Genomic DNA, 21325 nt, shown 5'->3' with positions numbered 1-21325 from the left:
ACCACACTTATTACTGAACAAAAAAAGCTAGAGGCTGAACTAAGAAAAAACTTTTGATAGCACTAGGTGCTGACAAAGAGCAACTACACTTTTGCCACCGAGTGTTGACAAATTCTAATTTTTTTAGGCCGCTAGATGTGGACAAAGAGCTCAGCTACCAAAGGTAAACAACTAAGCACCTTTTTTAACAACATTACCAAAATAAAATACAAACAAAAACACTTAAAAATATTTTGAAAAAGGAAGTTAACTTTGCTTTGTTCTATAGAAAGAGTGTATCCACAACTTTAAATAAAAACACACCTTCACACTTTCCTATTATTTCAGCCAATCAGATTTTAACACCCCTTAAATCTTTGTTTAAAAATCACACCATTTCTAAGTTTACTACAGGTTATATTATCTAAAAATAATGGATATATTGGCTTGTAAAAAAGACAATGGACAATATCAGATAACACAATACAACATTTTAGTAATTAACTTTTAAAACTTAAAGAAAATATAGCAATTTATTAATAAACTTAATAATAGGGACCTTAAATAATTATTTTTTTCTAAAATAACATTTTTTTAATCGTTAAAAAAACTGTATTTTAAAAAAAAGAATTTTATCCAATACTGGTCAAACAATGAATTAAATGAAATGTAACCCAATATTTATGATACAAGAAGTTTAACCTTTATACAACAAGTGCCAGCGTCTTTAAAAGTCACATAGTCCATTGTTTTATTTTAATTTTACAAGCATGCCATTACACACCTCCAAAAATTCAACCAATCAGATCATAGGGTGGTCTATGATTTAACCAATCAATACTCAAACAGGTGGGAGGATATAAAATATGAATCATTAAAAATGTGTCTTAAAGATTTTAGGGATTATATTTCAAAACCTAATATTGTTAATACGCCTACTCATTTTTAAATTAAAAAAAAATAAATAAATTGTATTTTAAAATAATATAAAACATAATCTTATTCAAGAATTTAATTTTAAATCTAGACAATTAAGTGTTGTAATCTTTGTTATTAGTTAATGTAATATAATACTTAATTAACAAACATAAAATAGTAAAGAAAAAAGGTGGTCATTTTAATAATATGATGAAATAATAGATCATGTCTGTCAAAAACTATAAAAGAAAATGTGATGTACAACACAGAGACCAGATAGGTTAAAGACAATTGTTTAACTGAATATATTATAATGTTAAGGGTGTATATTTAGAGCCAGAGTTATTTTTTTAAAAGAATTGAATATTATTTTGAGTTTTGTAAAGTAAAAACTTTACTATAAAACCATGTGTAAAAAATTAATATTTTTTTAAAATTATAACAATTGGTTTTGTCACAATATTAATATTATATGTATTTAAAAAAAAAATTATAAAAAAATTATTAAAAATTTATAAAAAAAGTTAAAAGCTTAATAAAAAAATTTAAAAATTCATAAAAAAAGATATTAATTATTTTTAACATAAAATATTTTTTTTTAAATAGTTTTTATTGAAAAAAACTTTATTAAAAAAAAAACTGTTAATAATAATATTAACTCACCACTTGATCATGGAGAGCAATCGAACCGACTTCGAACTTCTTCCGGATGAATCTCCCCCTCCTTCTCCAACCCTGGAATTTATAGAGGAAGATCAGGATGAGCCGGATATCATGGACTCCCAAGCCCCGCTTACCCTAGTTGAAGGGTTAACTAAAAACAACAATTCAAGATTCAATAAAAAATTTCGAGTAAAAATTTAAAAATTATTTTATAAAAAAAATTTAATTGGAAAATGTTAAAACAAAAGATGGGTCTATTAATTAATTGTTTTAAAATAACTAGTTATTTTTTTTCTATTGTTTTAATATTTATTCTTGGTGTGAAAAGGTCAACTTCACAACCCAAACATAGAGTAACATTTGTTACCCTGACCCAGTTTTAAGTTGTCTTTGTCAGTTTGAGATAGTATTGATTATATAGCCAAAAAATTAACTAGCTAATTGTTTTTTGGCTAGAAGTTAATAATGCTTAAAGCACATTACTGAGGGGCGCTACAACATAAAAGCAATGGGAATCAAACCCATGACTTCATGTAGTGAAGTCAAGTGTTTTAACTACTATAGCACATTGCTGGTCCAACTATTTTAAAATTGTTTGTATAATGACTTGGCAAAATTTGTAAATCTAAGTATGAAACAGCAAAAAAACAATTTTAAAAATAAACCTTTTTTAAATGGGATCAAATTTTAATAAAACAATGACAATTAAAGAGAAGAATTAATTTGAAGTTTTAATTGTTTTTTAGGATAACCTCTCTTTTGCTTTATCTGTGTTTAATTTAATGAACGCCATTTTGGGAAGTGGTATTTTGGGCTTGGGCGAAGCTATGAAAAATCTCGGAATAATTCCTTTTTTGTAAGTTTAAAACATCAGTTAAATACCTAAAAAAATGTCCCAGATAATTATTAATTACATTCTATTTAGGATTTTTTTGTTTTAATATAGCCACTCTTACCTAATATTAGCTCTAGTAATTTACCCGTACATCACAAACGATACTTTTTTATGGGCCTATAAATTGGACATATATATATATTGACCATTAAGATCTATCATATAAACAATTTTTATTCAATTTTGTATGTTAAAACCCCCTTTTTCATTTTTTTAGGATTCTTATACTCCTAACAGCCAGTCTTGCCTTTTACACTATCAACATGTTGTTACACTTAAGTGAGATAACAAACCTTAAAACTTATGAAGGGTTAGCACAACGGTCTTTTGGGGTCAAAGGAAAGGTCGTCACAACTGTTATGATAATACTTCATTGTTTAGGAGGTTGGTACTATATTACATGTCCTATAAAAAAATTAAAAAATACTAAGTGTATTATATAAAACATAATATTAGGATGTTATATAGTTTGGTATTGTGATATACTAATTATGGCATCAAACTACAAGAAAGGTTTTAGGTTCAAGCCCCACAAATGCCACACTATTCGCTCTTGAGCCCAGCATTTATAGATAGCTTAAACACACTAAAATGTTTCGGGTTCAAGCCGCACCAATGCCACACTATTCACCCTTAAGCCCAGTGTTTATGGTTAGCTTAAACACACTAAAAGGTTTCAGGTTCGAGCCTCACCAATACCACACTATTAACCATTAAGTCTGGCGTTTACAGATAGCTCAAGCACATCACAACAGCACACTCTTATTTAAAAAAATATAATACCTTCAGTGTTACGAAAAAAAATGTTAAAATAAAATTAATTAATTTTTCTAGCTATCTGTTCCTACGTTTACATAATAAAGACAGAGTTGCCCGAAATAATTAAAGTCTTTGTTGGATACATACCCCAGGAGTAAGTAAAAATCATTTGGAAACACTTAACTTAAGAATAAAAACAATAATTTTACTTGAATACTTACTTTTTTACAGCGGTATAGATGAACCATTTTATTTGAACGGAAATTTCTTAATGTTGTTGGTAGTGTTGATTGTTATTACCCCACTATCTTCAATGAAAGACATAAGTAAGTGTTAATACAAAATATTCGACCATTATATCTCTAAACAAAATAAATTTTTTAAATTTAACTCAAAAAAAAAATTTTTTTAAATTTTTCTTTTTTTTAATTTTAGAGTTTTTGGGCTACTCTAGTGCGTTCGGTATGGCCTGTATGCTAACTTTTACATTCATGGTGGTTATTAAAAAGTTCACCATACCTTGTCCACTTCCGGTTGATAATATTACTGAGTTTGAATCAAATAAAACGTTGGAAGAAATTTTGGAAATCGAAGAAGAGCAATATTGTGATCCTAAAGTGGTGAACCTAAATAAAAGAGTAAGTTTAATATAACTTAACTTTATTACAAAAATTTTGGTTTCGTTAAGTTTAAATCAAATGTACATAAACTTTTTTTTGTAAATTGTCTCAAAATAAATTTTTTTTTTTGACGAAACTTTTAATGTTTAATGTTTTAATCAATTTATAGACAGCATATGCCGTGCCGACAATGTTTTTCTCTTTTATGTGCCATGCGTCTATGCTGCCCATTTATGCAGAGTTAAGAAGGTAAATATAGTTTGTATATATGTACAAATGACACTAGCTTAAGAGATAAAGGGCACTGCCTGATTTTTGATTAAATACATTTTATATTCTAGGCCATCTCTACGTAGAATGCAAAAAGTGGCTGGAGTCTCAATAGGGAATGTTTTGCTTCTTTATGTTTTATCGGCACTGTTTGGATACCTTACTTTTTTCAGTAAGTGATTACACCATACAATATTTTATAAAACAATTTTGCAATAGGTTCCTTTACTAAGTTTTTATTTTTTTAGATCGTGTACGTTCTGAATTACTACTGACATACAGTTTATATAATCCTGACGATGCAGTAATCATATTATCTCGAGTCATGGTTATCATTTGCGTAACTTTGTCTGTACCGCTTCTACATTATCCAGTAAGTTAACAATGTATTGATAATGATGGCTTTTTTGTATTTATTTATCCTTGATGTGGGAAGGTCGACTTTACAGCATAAATATAGAGAAACTTCTGTTACCCCGACCCAGTCTCATGTTGACTTTTAACAGTTCGGGATATTATTGTTTATAATTGTCTAATAACAAATCTGCCAATTGATTTTGGTTCAGCAGCCGTTTTTATAGTTTATAGCACCTTGTTAAAGGACACTGTGAAATGGAAGCTGTGGGAGTCAAACCTAGAACCTCATGTTGTAAGGTCAGGTATTCTAGACTCTACACCACATCAATAGCTTAACAAATTTTAACTTGAAATGTAAAATTCAAAAGCTCTATATAAAAAAAAAATTAATTACTTTTGCAGGGTAGAAAGAGCATCATCCTTACATTGTTTCCGAAACAATCAGAGTTCTCATGGATTCGTCACATTGTGGTTATGATCGTTGTTCTTACATTGTCAGTGGTCCTTGTACTTTTTATTCCAAATATTCGAGACATTTTTGGAATGGCAGGTAATGGCCTAAAACAATAAAATATAATATTTCAATTACTGTTTGAGAGATGTACTACAAACTTAGGTCCTAGGTTTGATTCCCATTGCTTCAAAATTGTAACAGACTTAAAAAATATTGATTTTTATGATTAACTTACCTTTAATATATAAAACAGGTGCTACTACATCAGCGTCTTTACTCGTTGTATTTCCGAGTGCCTTTTTCATTCGCTTAACCGGTCCAGAGTGCCCCAAAATAGACATCATAAGAAAATATCGTCGGAGAAGACAGTTTGTAAGTTCATATTAAACATTTTGTACAACTTAAGATCTGTAAAACCTATAAAAAGATACTTTTTAAACCATTTTTAAATAATATTAATATAAACTTATGATTTGTAGCTAAAATTTAGGCGCGCGAAATTTATTTTGCCACGTTGTTGTTTTAATAAATCAGGCCTGACCACAATAGAAATCAAATAAATATTTTTTATTTTTTTAGGCGATGTTTCTGTGTGCATTTGGATGTATTTTTATGGTTCTAAGCGTCTCCTTGATTGTGATCGACTGGGTTTCTTAATTTTGTTTTAATCGAAACATTGAAAATCAACCAAAGTTACCGTGACGTCATACAAAAAGGAAAGGACCTCACTAGGTCACTAAATTTAAAATCGTGTATTACCTCGTGCGTTTTTTGTATTCTGTAATATATATTAGGTGTACCTGTAATGTTTAAGCTTACACTATAGTCGATTTTGCCTAGCACAAACTTGCGTATTTTCTAATGAAAATTCTATACTTTTTAGCGTAATTTATGTAAAAAGATGTTATTTATTTATTAACTCTTAAAATAAAAAGCGTGTTTTGAAAAAAAGTTTGATAAGTAAGAATAAAAACCAATCACCCAATCTAAAATATGGCAGGTTTTTTAATAGAAGTCTTAAGGAGATTTATGAGCTTAAGACTAACACACGTGCTCCATCTCGCGGATGGCAAAAATGCGAATTTTAGAGATTCTTAAACATTTATTATCGCTACAAACCAAAGTTGTAAAATTCTTTTCAAGGGAAATACGAATGGCAATAAAAGAACAATTATTCACTACATTGCGAGGGGCGATAGATAAAGTTAAAATATAAACTTGCTTAAAAACTAAATAGAAGGAAAATAATTATTACTAATTAAGTAATTAAAAAAAAGTAAATGATATGTAAGTACCAGAATTTAAAATTCAATTAATATTCCAATACATAGAGGACTTTATATAGTTAAGGTACAATTTTTGAAATTTAGAGAATAAGTAATTGTTGAGATTTTACGAAAACTTAAATAAAAACACGATAAAATAAAAATTCTTTGCCAATGAGGTTATGTATTGCACTACCATATAAAATAATGCCCATTACTTAATTTTTAAAACAGTTTCATTACCAAACCATATATGAAACAAAAATTTGAAAAAAAATTGTAATTTTTGTTGAAAAAATTCAACAACATATATATTTAACATATTGTTTAACATTATTATATCAATTTAAAACAGCAAAGATATACTTAAAATATTTTAAAATAACACATTTTCTTTTTCAGCACATTATTCAGAATTAAAATAAAGACATTAGTTAAGAATCAACCCAAAAAGTACGTAAGGACAGTTTAAATTAGAAGATTTTAAATAGAAGATAGCACAAATATTAGACATCAGTGGTCATCTTAATACCGTGGCATTATATTAAACAACATGCAAAAAGGTCAAAAATTATATTTTTTATCTGTTTAAGACTTACTTCTTTATATGTGAAATCATTCTTTAAAAATTGATTCAATAATTTTTGCTGAATCAAATAAAATTATCAAAATTTGAGAGATAATTTTTGAACTTATTAATGACATAGCACAACAAATTACTAGTAAACTACAGATTTGAATTAATAACTGTTTAAAATATTGGTATAATAAGTAATAACATGGATTCTTTGTTGATATTAGTTTTATGAAAAACTATGTGTAAAAAATTAATTAAAAAAATATTTTTACCTATTTTCAAATCTTTTAAAATTTAAGAAAAAAAATAAAACCATTTTTTGAAATTTTAATTTACTTGATATTTTGAAGCAATTCTGTTGATTCCAATTGTTTTTCATTGTGAATAGGACATACACTGAATCGACATTTGTTTAATATATTACTTTACATTACAAAGCTGTGTCTTCTTCTGCATCTGACTCCTCTTCTTCATTATTCTCTTCTTGGAGAAGCTCTTTTCCAGGAATTTTACCAATCACCTAGAATAAAAAAAAAATATAAAATTTTTTTTTCAGAAATTAAAAATAATTTCGTAACACATTATATGTGAATTGAATAAAATAAACTTAAATTTTCATGCCTAAATAATGTAAATTTTTAATATTTTTAAAACTTTAAATCAGGCATACAACATTTAATGTGTTAAATGGTATGATAAACAAAAAAGTGAAATATTAAAATCCAAAATTTAATTTAAAAAAAATATTGCCATATTATAAATACACCATCTAATACTAAACACCATTTTTTTAATAATTTACCAATCTAAGTTTAACACCATTTTTACACACCGAAATATTTAAAAATTAATTCTAGAAATTAATATTTGAAATGATAAATCTGTCAAAGTAATCAAAAAAAATTGAAAAATTTTTATCTAAAACTAAATTAACAAAAATCAACTTTAATTATAAATAAATTAAAAAAATTTTAAAATTAAAAAAAAAAATTTTTTGAAAATTTTTGAAAAAAAATTTAGTAAAAAATTTGGTTGAAAAAAATTATTTTTTAAATTTTTTTTTAAACTTCATCAAAAAATTTTTCTGCGTTTAAAGATTTGATTGCTTGGACAGAATTATGAAAGATGAAGCTCACTATGATTAAACGCTGGTCTCATACACATTTCTTGGGCATACCATATCCTCTACGTGGTCTTCGTTAATATCTGGTTCTTTTTCAATGGTGGTTTTGGTTGGGGATGGTTGTTTTGGGGTGGTTGTTGAATGGTCATTATTTCTGTGTATAAAAAAAAAATGGTAAAAAAAATTTTGGGTGAATGAATAAAAAACATTTATATTTTAATGAAAATTGTTTTACGTTAATAAAATTTCTTCATTAAGGGATGATTTTTCTTCTAAGGAATCCAAAGTTGTTTCTTTACTTTCTGTAAAATAAAAAACCTTAATTTAACATCACAGTCAAATATTTACAACTGCATAATGCTACGAAAAAATAGTCGAAAGCCCGCCCCAAGGTTAGGATTTTTTTTCGCGGGGCTATAAATTGGACATACATATAAATATAAATACATTGTCCACACAGCCTCATAAAGTATGGATTATCCAAAATAGAAATATGTTATTTACCTTTATTTAGGGTTTGAGTTTTAGGTGAAACTCTTGCTGTTTGAATTACTTCAGTTTGTTGATGAGGATAGTTCTATAAACAACAAAATTGGGAATTTATTACTTTTACTAAAAAATAACCTGGTTATTCCAAATAAATTTGAGCATTAGTTTATAGTGTTAGAAGTACTTCAATTATACATACTACAACATGGAAGCAGTGGAAATTAAACCCTGGCCCTTAGTAGCAATTCTAAGTTAGTTTGAAATAAAATTTTCTAACTATAAAAAATTATAATTTTTATTAACCTCTTTATTATAGGGAACCGGTGATGCTGTAGGTACTGGTGGCTCTTCCGGTAACAAATCCGGTCGCTCCTGGTACCTTCTAGTGCCATCTAATGTGGCAGATGTGCCAGGGCCACTAACATTCGTGGCACCATTACCCGCCGATTGCGGCCGCCTTGCAGTTTGTGAGCGATTTCGTTTCGTTGTAGGTTGTGATTTAATTGCTGAAAAAAATATTATTCTTTTAATTAAATTTTTAATTTATATATTCTCGATGTGGGAAGGTCGACTTCGCGACCTAAACATGGAGAAACATCAGTAACCCTGACTCAGTCTCTAGTTGCCTGTGGTAGTTTGGAATATTATATAGATTATATTTGCCCGATAGTTAAGCTGCTAATTAAGTATTAGCTCAGCAGGAGTTTATACTGTTTATAGCACCTTACTCAAGGGCGCCACATGAAAGCAGTGGGAACTGAACCTCCGACCTCATGTAGTAAAGCCACTGTTCTGACTGCTACACCAGGCTGCTAAATATTTGTTACCTTGACCCAGTTTGAAATTAATTTTGGCAGTTTAGGAAATTATTGACAAACTGATTTTTTTAACTACAAAAAAGATTTTAAATTTAGATACCTAAAAAAATAAATATTTACATTTAAAACTTCATAAAAAATTTGTCATAACTTATAAAAAAACATTAGTAATCTGTTTTAAAAGTGTCACAAGTATAACTCAATAAAAAAACGTGGCCTTTGTAGTATTTTGTACAGGAAATTGCTCCTGTATTGAAAAACAATGAAATCCTGACAACATGGTTTATTTTACAAAAAATATTGTAAGTTACAAACAAATTTAACATATGTAAGAATTAACTAAGTTTTTAATTTTAACGACAGATTTATTAATTTTAAGCAAATATTTATGCTTTATACACACAATGTAGAGGAAAATTTAATACAATATTAGGCCATAAATTAAGATAACTTAGGTTAAAAAGGTAGATTACAATATTATGGTAATAAAATAAAAATATTATAACAAATTTTGTTACTTACGGTCTTTCCTAAATACATTTTCGATCATAAATTTTTGAAAACGTTCGCAATAGAAAGCCGGACGATGTACAGATACTGCGTCCTATAATCGATATTTTTATTTAAAAAAAGATAAAAAATATTTAATTTTAAAAATTAATTTATATAAAGGGTGTAAACTTTACTTACACTATCAGCGTATAAAGCTTTAAAAGTATGTTCCAATTTCTTTTTAAACCTAAATAGAAACCGAATTATATTTTTATTGAAGCACAATATGTTAACTTTAATCTACTAATACCAATCTTTTCATAACTAAGGTTAAATAAAAACATAATCTAATTACTTGTAGCATTGTAATATATCAATGATTCCACAAAATAAAAGTAGTTTGTCGCCCTTGCTATTTCTTGCAGGAATTCCTCCAGCCCTTTAAAAATAAATTAATAATTATTTGGCAACATTGGAAAGTGGATTGAACATTGACGCTTAAGGTCTAGGGTTTGATCACCACTGCTCTCATGCCAAAGTACCCATAAGATAGAGAAAAACTAACAAAGTTTAGGCTGTGAAGTCGTCCTTTTTACATTAGGGATAAATTAACATATAATTGTAAATTTATATACAATTCAATTAATTTCTATGTAAAATTATTATTTAAAAGTTTAAAAACTTTAATTGGCGAATACCGTTTTAAAAACAGCTCAAAAATTTTGCAAGAGACAAACCTTGATTATTAGAATTTTAATTATTCATAATATTTATGTTTTTACATAATTTAAAACTAATTTAGTTGTCTGCGGAATAAAAAAATTGTGTTAAAAGTTCTTTATTCAATTTTAAAAATTCAATAAATGCTTTGAATTCGTCGCATTCCTTTATATTATAATAAATAATTCAAAGGTTTAAAATCAATAAATTTTAAAATTAATGTATAAATTATGATTGGAATTTCTCGTTATGTAATGTATGTAAATCAATAACATTTAGCTAGTAGCATTAGCTATAAGCAATAACAAAAATTGTGTGTCAAAATTTTTAAACTAGTTTATAGCCTGTCTTACAGTTGGGATATTTTTTTGTTTATATCTTTATCCTTGATGTGGAAAGGTCGAATGCACGACCCAAACATAGAGAAACATCAGTTACTCCAACCCAGTCTTGAGTTGCCTGTGGCAGTTTGGGATATTATAGATTATAATTGCTCGGTAATTATGCAGCTGATTATGTGCTGGCTTAGCAGGAGTTTGTATCGTTTAAAGTGCCTTACTCAAATGAGATCAGTGGGGATTGAACCCACGACCTCATGTGTGGTGTAGCAAGTGTTCTTACCACTACACCAAGCTGCCGGTCAATTGTCATAATATGGTTGCAACTCTCAACTAATATTTGCCTGCGATAATTTATCTGCGCACCACAAACAGCAGTTTCATTTATTTTGTAGACCTATAAATAGGATTTATATAGCTACATTATATATATATGAATTTAATTTAACATACCAAAGGTCCAATTCAGTTTCATATCTATTTCTTAACATTGTTGAAGACATTACTGCACCGAGGTTAGAATAATAAGGTCGATTAGCTAAAAAATAAATATATAAATTCACAAAACCATTTCAAACCATGTTAAAATAAAAAAAAATTGTTTTTAAATATTGTCGTATTTTTTTATTGCTTTAATATGTTATAAAATGTATTAAAATGTTGCCGATATTAAACACTTATTAACTGATAGTTTAATATTAACTAGTGTATTATAATGTCAAGGTTAACTACCTGAGGTCCCACGAGACGTTGAAGCCCCTCCTAAGGTATCATCTGAGTTATAATCAGTTGAACTACTTCTACTATGCTCCCTTTTTACCTATAGTAACAAGATATATTATTATGCCTTCAACATTATATATATATATTACAATAAACTTTAAAAAAAAATTTTAACGAAAATACAAAAAAAAAATTAGAATTTCTTTTAAATAAACAACATAAAAAAATGTTAATTATCAATTTTTGAATAATATTTAAATAAAAAAGGATTTTTAATTTAAATAAAAAAAAAACAAAAAAGGCACGTATTTGGCATAAATATACACTACATATAAGTGAAAGGTTATTTAGGAAACTACCTTTACCTATTGTTCATTTATAAATACTTATAGTATTATATTACAAGGTATTTGTTTATATTTTATTTTAATTCTTTTTGTTGAAAATTTATTGTATTTTTTGACCACTATCAAATTACTAAAGAATTTTTTTTTGTTATTGTAGTTACAAGTATTTGTAGAACAACGGAAATTAAAACAACATTATTTAAATTAAGTAAATATACGATTTAATAATAAACTTTAATAAAAAGTGTTTATTACCGCATCGTTAATTGAACCAGGTTTGACGTCATCAGCATAATTATTTAATTTATTTTCCTTTGCCTAGATTAAAAATAAAATTTAGAATTTAAAAAATTTTTTTTTTAGAAATGTGGTGTAGGGGTTAGAACATTTGGCTTCACAACATGTGGTCCTAGGTTTGATTGCCACTACTTTTCAAATTAAGAGATTATAAACAGTTTAAACTCTTGCTAAGCAAAAACCAATCAGTAGATTAATTATTGGGCAAATATAATCAAAAATATTCCAAACTACCTAAGTCAACTTGAGACTGGGTAAGGGTAACAAATGTTAGTTTATGTTTAGGTCAAGACGTTAAACGTTCCACACGAAAAGAAATAAATACAAAAATAAATGATTAATTCCTTTGGAATTTTAACTTAACAATTTTCCAATAAAATAACAAATAACAACAAGAGACAATCATACTTTTAGTGCGTCTTCTCTTTCTTGTTGATCTACATTATGAATGGCTAACAACATGCTGTAATCCATTATTTTGAAAGATTGTAAAACCTAAAAACAAATCAAAAAATAAAACTTTTAACAGTTTAAAAATTTACAAAAAAATTGATAAGAAGTATACATATATAAATCAGTATATATAACTATTATTAGAAAACAGTTTTTAAAAGAATGTAAATATAACTAAATATAGAAACCTTATAAAAATAACAAGCCAATGGTATGAGTGTAATTGTAACAATATTCATGAAAATCAAAACAGTAGAGTAATATTTTCCCACAGAAAAATCAACAATAATTTCTACTCCCACATTTAAATCTAACTTGTGCGATTTGTAAGTTAGTTTTTATAACAAAGGCTAATTTGTAGTGGTTAGAACACTCGGCTCCACTACATAAGGTCCTTGGTTCGATTCCAACTGCTCCCATGCTGTAATGACCTTAAGTAAGGTGCTATAAACTGTATAAACTTCTGCTAAGCCAGTACTTAATCAGCAGCTTAATTATAAGGTAATTATAATCAACAATATCTCAAACTGCTTAAGGCAACTCGAGACTGGGTTTGGGTAACAAATGTTACTCTATGTTTAGGCTGTGAAGTCCCTCTTTAAAAAAACAAAAACCTTACTTACCAAACAGTCTCTTTGCATAGTTTTACATAGCGCATTCTGAATATCAGGATCTAACAAAGGAGATTCTGACAAATCGTTTAATAAATCCAAGTCTTTAAAAGTTGGGTTTTTTTTGTTGCGTTCTTTTTTCGATGCTTTTCGTTTATAAGTCGACCCTTTCAAATCATATTTTAAATTCATCTAAAAATAAAAAAATGTCAGTATGTAAAAACACTTAAAAAATAGAATAAATAAAGTATATATTTTACTTACTTTAATAGTACTTGGTAATAGATTGTTCATTACACAAACTCTTATGTTTTTTCCACTAGATTGGACGTTGTATAAACCATAAAATTTGGGCAGCAAAGTTCTTGGATTTTGGACAAGATTCTGCCAAAAAAACAAACATTTTTTATAAATATAAATAAGTCAGTTTTATGTAAAATAAAAGTAGTTCTTTTCACAGACAAAATTTATTTTAGCTTTAAGTTATTCTCTAGACCAAATGTAATGCAATATTTATATAAAAAGGTATATATAAATAAAAACGCAACCTTTAAGCTATAGAAAAAAAGTAGGCTATTATATATAGCTTAGCTTTGTGGAAAATATGTATATTCATTTTATAAGCCTATAGAATAAATAAACTGCCGTTTGTGGTGTGCAGTTAAATTTTCATGGGCAAAACTTACCAAATAATACCCCGGCAATAATTTCTGCAAAAATTCTGCTTCTTTATGTTGAACAGTTTTAATAATAAAAGCGTCGTCGTGGGTGACAAAGAACAAAGAACCACTAGCTCCTGGGTTAGATAATTCAGTCAGAGGGTGGTTGCTTATAGATAACTAAAATTTTAACAACGAAATATTAGAACTAAGAAAAAAAATGTTTGTTAAATATTTATACATAGTTTTACAGTCCTATTATACAGCTGCAAAATTTGCAAACATATATTAATTAATGTACATTTAAAAGTACTGACAATTTTACACAATAAGATATCTAAAATTTAACTATATATATCACATTTTTATATCTTTTATATGGCCTATTCGCATAATAGAATTAATGTGATAAAAAAATGAGTAATACCCAAAACAAAACGAAAACTTTTTATTGTTTTATATACCCAATCTATATATAGTGCTTAGTAGACAATGACTATGTATTAAAGCTAAAGGCCACAAAATAAAACTGCCATTTGTGGTGCGCAGGTAAATTATCGCTGGCAAATATTAGTAAAGAGTTGCAACCATATTGGTATTAACAAATAAAATGCTGGCCATAAAGCAGTCTATCATTTAGTAAAATCAAATTTCAGCCAACTTGTACAAATATATTATATTTGCCAAACTAATGTCAACAAAAACCACTTAATTTAATTAAAAATTTAATTGTTTATTAAATTAAAATTTAAATCAATAAAGTTAACAAATGCATAAGAGCAAAAGCAAAAATACCAAAAGTATTTTAATATAACAACCCTTATAAATATAACAATGTTTTATTATTTACCATATAATCTGCAGGTCTTATCCCAAATAAATCACGAAAATATCGAAAAGCAGTTGGGGCGTAAGTTCGGAAAGTAAAGTCCCCGAAATGATGAGCCGGGGTTATATTTGACCCATCTCTAAATTAAAATGAATTGTAAAGTATGTACACCAAATTTATATAACAATAGTGTTGCGTTAAACAATAGGTTATATTTAGAACAACTTTGTGTATGCCTAATGGGTAATAACATTAAAGTTATAAAAAAAGTCAATTACAAAAAGTCAAAATTTTTAAAAATGATTCCAAATTTTTAATTTCACTAAATCGTTAAAAATTTAGAACTTACGCGGGAAAACTTATAGTTTCAACAACTTGAAAATCTTGCATTAAAACATCTCGTTCGGGTGTTGAGCTCAAGCCTGCCACAGTGTGGCTGATACCAAGTTGAATACTTCCACTTAATGCCGAAGACGGAGTCTAAATTTTAAAAAAATTATAAAAATTTCAAAAAAAATTTTTTTTTCAATTTATTTTTTTTTTACTTTTAAAATTTTTACCTTTTTATATGTTATAACCCCTGTTGATGCATCCACTCTTCTGTGCCCTATCTTCTTAGCTTTTAATTTATTAGGAGCTTGTTGTGATGGGTTTACTGCAATGACCTTAAATAAACAAACCAACAAAGTGATTAAAATATTCGGGAAATTTCTGTTTTTTGTTTGCTTAGGGTTGGGCTCAAATTTTTACAGTTAATTTAACAAATAAATCCAAAGCTTTTGTGTGTATTAAATAACCTATAATTTAGATTGCATGCACCATACTTTAGGTCCCAAGAAAAATACTCTAAAATTATTTTTTTGTTTACAAAAAATGACATGACCCAATTTTAAGGTTTAAAACATGATATAGTTATTAAATGATTAACATAATTTTGTTTATATTTTGACTTGGTCACAAAATGTAATTATAAAATCAAGAATTTATTTTGCAAAGTAAAATTAGTTTATTTAAACAAGTTTGTAGCAAATACTTACTTCTTCTTTCAACTTTACATCATCAACTAAAAAATAAAAACAATATTGTTGTTGACATAAAATTTAATTTGTTTTATATATATTTATTCTTGATGTAAGAAGGTCAAGTTTTCGCTTGAATATCTGAATATAAAGTAATATTTGTTACCCTGACCCAGTCACAAGTTGACTTCGGCAGTTAATATTTGTTTTAATTGCTCTATAGTAAATCGCTAATTGATTTTTAAAATAGCAGGAGTTTATACCGATTAAAGTGCCTTACTCAAGAGTGCCACAGCATAAGAGCAGTGAGGATCGAACCCAGAACCTAGTGTAGCGAAACCAAGTGTTCTAACCATTCATTACACTACGCTGCCGGTTGCTACATAAAGTAAATTCTTTAGAAATAAACATAAAAATATTTTTTTAAATTTACCATTTAACTCCTGGCCACCAGGTTTAGCTTCTTCTTCAGTTGTTGCCATTTTAAATAAAATTAACCTTTACTATACACTTTCTAATCCAAAATATCCAATTTGTTTTTCAGTTTCAATCAATTTTTTTTCACCATTTGCTTGTAAATTAATGTCTGAATGTTTCTTTATAAATTCAAATATCTTAAATCTAGAGAGAAACAGCCAAAAGTTAGCTAATATAAAATACAATCTACGTACAAACAAATCTGACAAATCAAAAAATTAAAATGTTAAAAGAAAACAAAAAAACAACTAAAAAACAGTCTAATTTTTAATTTATTGAAAATAAAAAGTAATTTAATGTTGTAAAATACGTATAACTTAAAATATTTCTTGTTAACTTAAGTATTTATTAACTAAGTTAAATAATAATACAGAAACTTTTAAATTTGCAAGAAGCCGTTTTTTTTTGTTTTTTATTTATAGGCCAAGCCCGCGAGCGGTACTCGTGACTAGTTTGTGACTGAATCGTTACAACGGCTATAAAAAGATTTTTATCGATTTTTTTTATATTTATTTATCCTCTGTGAAAAGGCATACTTTACCTAAAACTTAAATTGCCTGTTGCTGTTGAAATATAATAGAATACAATTGCAAGATAATTGAGCTGCTAATTAACTTCCACACCATTAAAACCACTTTACTCAAGCGCTTTACTGCATGAGAGCACTGGGGATCAAACATGGGTCCTCAAGTAGTGGATCCTAGTGTTCTGATTACTATAAGACGCTACCAGTACACCAGTTGCTTTAAAACTCGATTTGCTTTTGAAAAATTTAAATATTGTTTTCCAAAAACAATATAGTTTGAAATTGTGTTTTTTAAATCAAAAAAATTTTGTGTAAACTATTTCTATATTTTTCTCCAAATAGTTTACACTCTTCTAAAGACATACAAGTTTAATGATTAAAAACGATATACTGCAAAAATAGATAAATTTACAATTGATTGCCCAACAAATTATTAATAAAAACTTGAAGAATTAATAAATACACAAGGTTAAAATATTAAAATACAATGATTAAATAGTTAAGGATTGTAAGAAATAAAAAGCAGTGTTACTGAAATATAGAATACATATGTTGAAAGTTAAGCGCAAAATATATGCTAGGATATACAATAAAAGCTAAAATCTACAAAAAAATAAAAATAAACCACAATTTTTTAGGTACTATTTAGTTATGAAGTAACAAAAAAAAGTAGTTCGTTTAAGAAAGAAAAAAAAAGGTAAAACTTTTTTAGGAACATTTTAAAACATAATACCAGTACCTCACCAGAATTTACCATTTTTATTTTTTATTATACTGTTGGGCAATTCCATACGGTACATGTGCAGACTGTACCCCATAATCTAACCCACTATTTACATTCTTTCGTTGGTCATCAAAGAAAAGATGGGGGTTAATTTTTTCAAGAATGGGACCCTTTGGAGCCCCAGCTAAGAACAATGCCTCATCGATATCTAACCCCCATAAACGTAGTGTCTAAAAAATAAAGTTTTTTACTAACATCTTTGAGCTGTAAACAGCATGGTGTTATGGTTAGAATACTTGGCTTCACTACATGATGTCCTGGGTTCGATCCCCACTGCACTTATGCTGTAGTGGCCTTTAGGTTAGACACTATAAATGATATAAATTCTGCTAAGCTAAAAAAACTTCAGCAGATTAATTATCAGGCAAATATATTTAATAATATTCTAAATTGTCAAAGGCAACTTAAGATTAGGTCAGGGTAACAAATGTTACTCTATGATTAGGCTGTAAACTCGACCTTTCCCCATCAAGAATAAATAAATAAAAAAATGCAAAAATAGGTACCCTTAATGCTCTAAGTCCAGAGCTAGCTGCGCTCCTGGCAGTAACAAGATAAGTTCTTATCGGACAATTCTCAATCATTCCATTAGCATGGAACTTCTTTTTTACATCCCCGATTGTCATTGCAAATTTCTTTAGAGGTCCAATCTCAAGAGGTTGATCGGCCTAAATGGTTTTAATTTTAGTGAAACTTTGTATATCAAGGATGAAGAAACTGACCAGTAGTACAGTGTGGTGAATGTTAAACCAGCTTGTTTTTCTATATGAGGTCTTGAGTTTAATTTTAAGAACCGGCAGCGTGGTGTAGTGGTAAGAACCCTTGCTAAACCACCATTAGGTCGCAAGTTCAATCCCCACTGCTCTCATGCTGTAGCGCCCTTGAGTAAGGCGTTATAAACGGTATAAACTGCTGCTGAGCCAGCACTTAATCAGCAGCATAATTACCGAGCAATTATAGTCTTTATGATATCCCAAACTGCCACAGGCAACTCGAGACTGGGTCGAGGTAACAAAAGTTACTCTATATTTAGGTTGCGCATTCGACCTTTCTACATCGAAAATAAAGATACAAAAAAAAATGTTTAAACTGCCAAACGCAACTCAAGACTAAGTTGGGGTAACAAATTTTACTCTATGTTCAGTATGTAAAGTTGACCTTTCCTATATCAAGGATAAATAAATGCAAAAAAAGTTTTTACCTTTCGAGCTTCATTTTCGAAGAATTTTTCAAGTCCTTGTTGTTTTGCGATGATCTCTGATTCATCTGAGAACAAAACTGCATCACCATCAAAAGCAATCCGAAGTTGACCACAAATTTTCTCTGGTTCTTCATCTTTGGCATGGAATAACGTGGCTGCTGCAATACCTAAAATAAAAAGAAATGAAATAATTCTCAATCTTCAAGTTAATTATATATATATAGTTATTTTTATTGTAAAAAGGCTAACTTAACAATAGGTTTTCAACTCAGTAGGAGTTAAGTTTACTTTGGCAGTTTAAGATATTATTGATTATTGCCCAGAATTGCCCAAAAAAGTGGTTTTTGGTCTAGCAAGAATTTATACCATTTATAGTGCCTTACTTAAGGGCACTACAGCCTAACAGCAGTAGGGATCAAACCCAGAACCTTATGTAGAAAAGCCAAGTGTTCAGACCACTACAGCACTAGCTAAAGACCACTTAAATTTGGAAAAAAATTTTAAAATGTTTAGAACCGATTTACATAAAAATGATTGCAAATGAGCAATAAGGTAAAAAGTATATTGCTTTCTGTTTTTAGTAATACACACAACACTCTAGTTAACATAACACAAACCTTCATTTAATGCCTCTACTACATTATTCTCATCAGCTGACAGGTAAAGATCTGTTCCATAAGCTTTTAGGTATCCTGCCACACTGTTTCCTGCTGTTAAGCAAATTCTTTCTATCGTTAACTCTGTTGATCAACAAATTAAAAATTTCAAGTTTAAAAATTTTGAGAGCAGTTTTGTTTAAAAAAAATTTCAAGCATTAATTAAAGGAATATAGATCCACAATTGGCTTAAATCCACAACTAATACTTGGTGTTACTATGTGAGGTCCTTGGTTCAATCCCCATTGCTTTCATACTGTAGCACACTTAATTAAAGTGCTGAAAACAGTATAGGCTATATAATTTTGCCAAAAAACAGTTGGCATAATAATTATCAGGCCTTTAAGTAAGGGCTTAAAAATGGTACAAACTATGCCCAAGCCAAAAACAATTAACAAGTTATTTATCAATAAATTTAACCGTATCCCAAACTGCCAAAGTCAACTTAAGACTGTTATAATAGTATACCCCACATTTTTATTTTAGATAAATTTAACCGAACTTACGATGGTAGTTGATTGAGTTTATCAGTGCAATTCCAACTTCTGCATTGTTATTACTCATTAAAACAACATCAAATAAATGTTTTTCTTTTGGATCAATCTGTAGTAGTCTCATATTAATACATGCCAGTGCCTAAAAAAAAAATTATTTTTATGTTAATTTATTTTCGCTAAAATGTTGTACAACAAAAGCAGTGGGAATTGAACCCAAAACCTTATGGAGTTATGTCAAGTTTTAGTATATGCCAACATTATAGTATTTAAGATTATATATAATAAAGCTTGGTAGGAGTTTAGCTGGCTTACTAAGAGTTTATACTATACCATTTATAGCGCCTAACTTAAGAGCGCTTTAGCATGAGATCATCGGGGATTAAACCCACAATCTCATGTGGCGTAGCAAGTTCTTTTACCACTACACCCCTCTTGAGTAAGGCGCTATAAACGGTACGAACTCCCGCTGAGCCAGCACTTAATCAGCAGCATAATTATTGGGCAATTATAATCTTTATTATCCCAAACTGCTAAAGGCAACTCAAGACTGGGTCGGGGTAACAAATGTTACTCTATGTTTAAGTCGCGCATTCGACTTTCCCACATGGAGGATAAAGATATATACAAAAAAAATCTAAAATTAAAAGTTAGAAAAATATTTCCTACCTGTACAAATGGAAACGCACTCCCAGGTTTAAGTGGTTGATTTTCTCTGTTAACCATGTGATCAATATATGCACATAAACCTTGTTCTGCATAAACTTTTCTTTCTTCTCTCATATCAAATAATGCACGAGATGACACAGCAATTATTACAGCTGTTTCTGGCTTTGGCTATTAGAGTATAATATCGTTTAAAATCATATATTTCGTCTAAATCAATTACTTTTGCTAATTCGAAAAAAATAAAAAATATATGACTTACGATATCCCATCTTCTAGTTGCTACAGGACTTACCGGTCTACCTTGTTCCCCGTTTTTCTCAGGGACAGATAACGCAGTAAAGTTACTAGTTATATCACTTAATTCGTTATCTAACTCAGAATCATTTACGGCCGCCATTTTTATTTAAAATTTACGTTTTTTACGTGAAATTGCACAAAACTTAAATATGATTACTCAACTGAAAAACAATAACATTAAATTAAACGAGTCACGTTTTTAAGGTATTAAATTTATCCTCTTAAAGTATTACACTTTTTTTAATAAAAATAAAATTATTATGTAGTAAAACATTAAAATTAAACAAATATTTTATTATAACTATTAATCTTTCTAAGAAGTTCTAACCAGCGGCGTATTACATTAGTTAGAACACTTGAGTTCACTACAAAGGGTTCGGATTCAATTCCCACTGCCTCCATGCTCTACTGCCTTTAAGTAAAGCAATAACAATACTTCCATGTAATATGATAAGTCTTTTAATTAAAACTACAATTGTCTACTTAGCATAAGGTAAAAGTTACCTACGTTAGAACTGTAAAATTGGCCCCAAAAAACGATAAATA

General features: G+C 28.4%; 3 protein-coding genes across 5 annotated transcripts; 1 reads left to right on the top strand and 2 right to left on the bottom strand.

Annotated features, from left to right (window-relative positions):
* Nucleotides 1-1539: 1539 nt before the first annotated feature.
* On the top strand, nt 1540-5760 carry LOC145760004 (putative sodium-coupled neutral amino acid transporter 6). The gene is made up of 12 exons (XM_082573869.1): nt 1540-1749; nt 2307-2416; nt 2673-2839; nt 3290-3368; nt 3446-3540; nt 3650-3852; nt 4004-4083; nt 4176-4276; nt 4353-4477; nt 4864-5011; nt 5169-5287; nt 5495-5760. Exons 1-12 carry the CDS (start codon nt 1570-1572, stop codon nt 5570-5572), a joined length of 1485 nt encoding a protein of 494 aa, XP_082429995.1. The 5' UTR covers nt 1540-1569; the 3' UTR covers nt 5573-5760.
* Nucleotides 5761-5781: 21 nt separating this feature from the next.
* On the bottom strand, nt 5782-16291 carry LOC145759996 (phosphatidylinositol 4-phosphate 5-kinase type-1 alpha-like). 3 transcript variants are annotated; one of them, XR_014286566.1, is made up of 21 exons: nt 16109-16291; nt 15694-15719; nt 15217-15321; nt 15006-15136; nt 14678-14795; nt 13855-14007; nt 13433-13552; nt 13181-13360; nt 12513-12599; nt 12063-12125; nt 11470-11557; nt 11191-11275; nt 10035-10118; nt 9878-9926; nt 9710-9791; nt 8673-8875; nt 8385-8457; nt 8116-8182; nt 7935-8034; nt 7094-7277; nt 5783-6827 (listed from the first exon to the last, which is right to left on the bottom strand). XR_014286566.1 is itself a non-coding variant. In XM_082573859.1 (20 exons), exons 1-20 carry the CDS (start codon nt 16155-16157, stop codon nt 7188-7190), a joined length of 1953 nt encoding a protein of 650 aa, XP_082429985.1. In that variant the 5' UTR covers nt 16158-16291; the 3' UTR covers nt 5782-7187. The 3 variants fall into 3 exon arrangements, 2 of the variants coding, with proteins under 2 accessions (XP_082429985.1, XP_082429986.1); XM_082573859.1 differs by having other exon boundaries at nt 5782-7277; XM_082573860.1 differs by having other exon boundaries at nt 5783-7277; nt 7894-8034.
* Nucleotides 16292-17103: 812 nt separating this feature from the next.
* Nucleotides 17104-20925, bottom strand: LOC145760014 (cytosolic 5'-nucleotidase 1A-like). Its single transcript, XM_082573879.1, has 7 exons — nt 20742-20925; nt 20483-20650; nt 19826-19955; nt 19281-19403; nt 18664-18830; nt 17969-18130; nt 17104-17632 (listed from the first exon to the last, which is right to left on the bottom strand). Exons 1-7 carry the CDS (start codon nt 20877-20879, stop codon nt 17438-17440), a joined length of 1083 nt encoding a protein of 360 aa, XP_082430005.1. The 5' UTR covers nt 20880-20925; the 3' UTR covers nt 17104-17437.
* Between the last annotated feature and the right edge of the window lie 400 nt (nt 20926-21325).

Source organism: Corella eumyota, chromosome 7 (genome assembly GCF_963082875.1).
Source record: "Corella eumyota chromosome 7, kaCorEumy4.1, whole genome shotgun sequence".
Taxonomy (NCBI): Eukaryota; Metazoa; Chordata; class Ascidiacea; order Phlebobranchia; family Corellidae; genus Corella; species Corella eumyota.
Note: the sequence above shows the minus strand (reverse complement) of the source record. Positions and strands in the feature narration are given on the sequence as shown.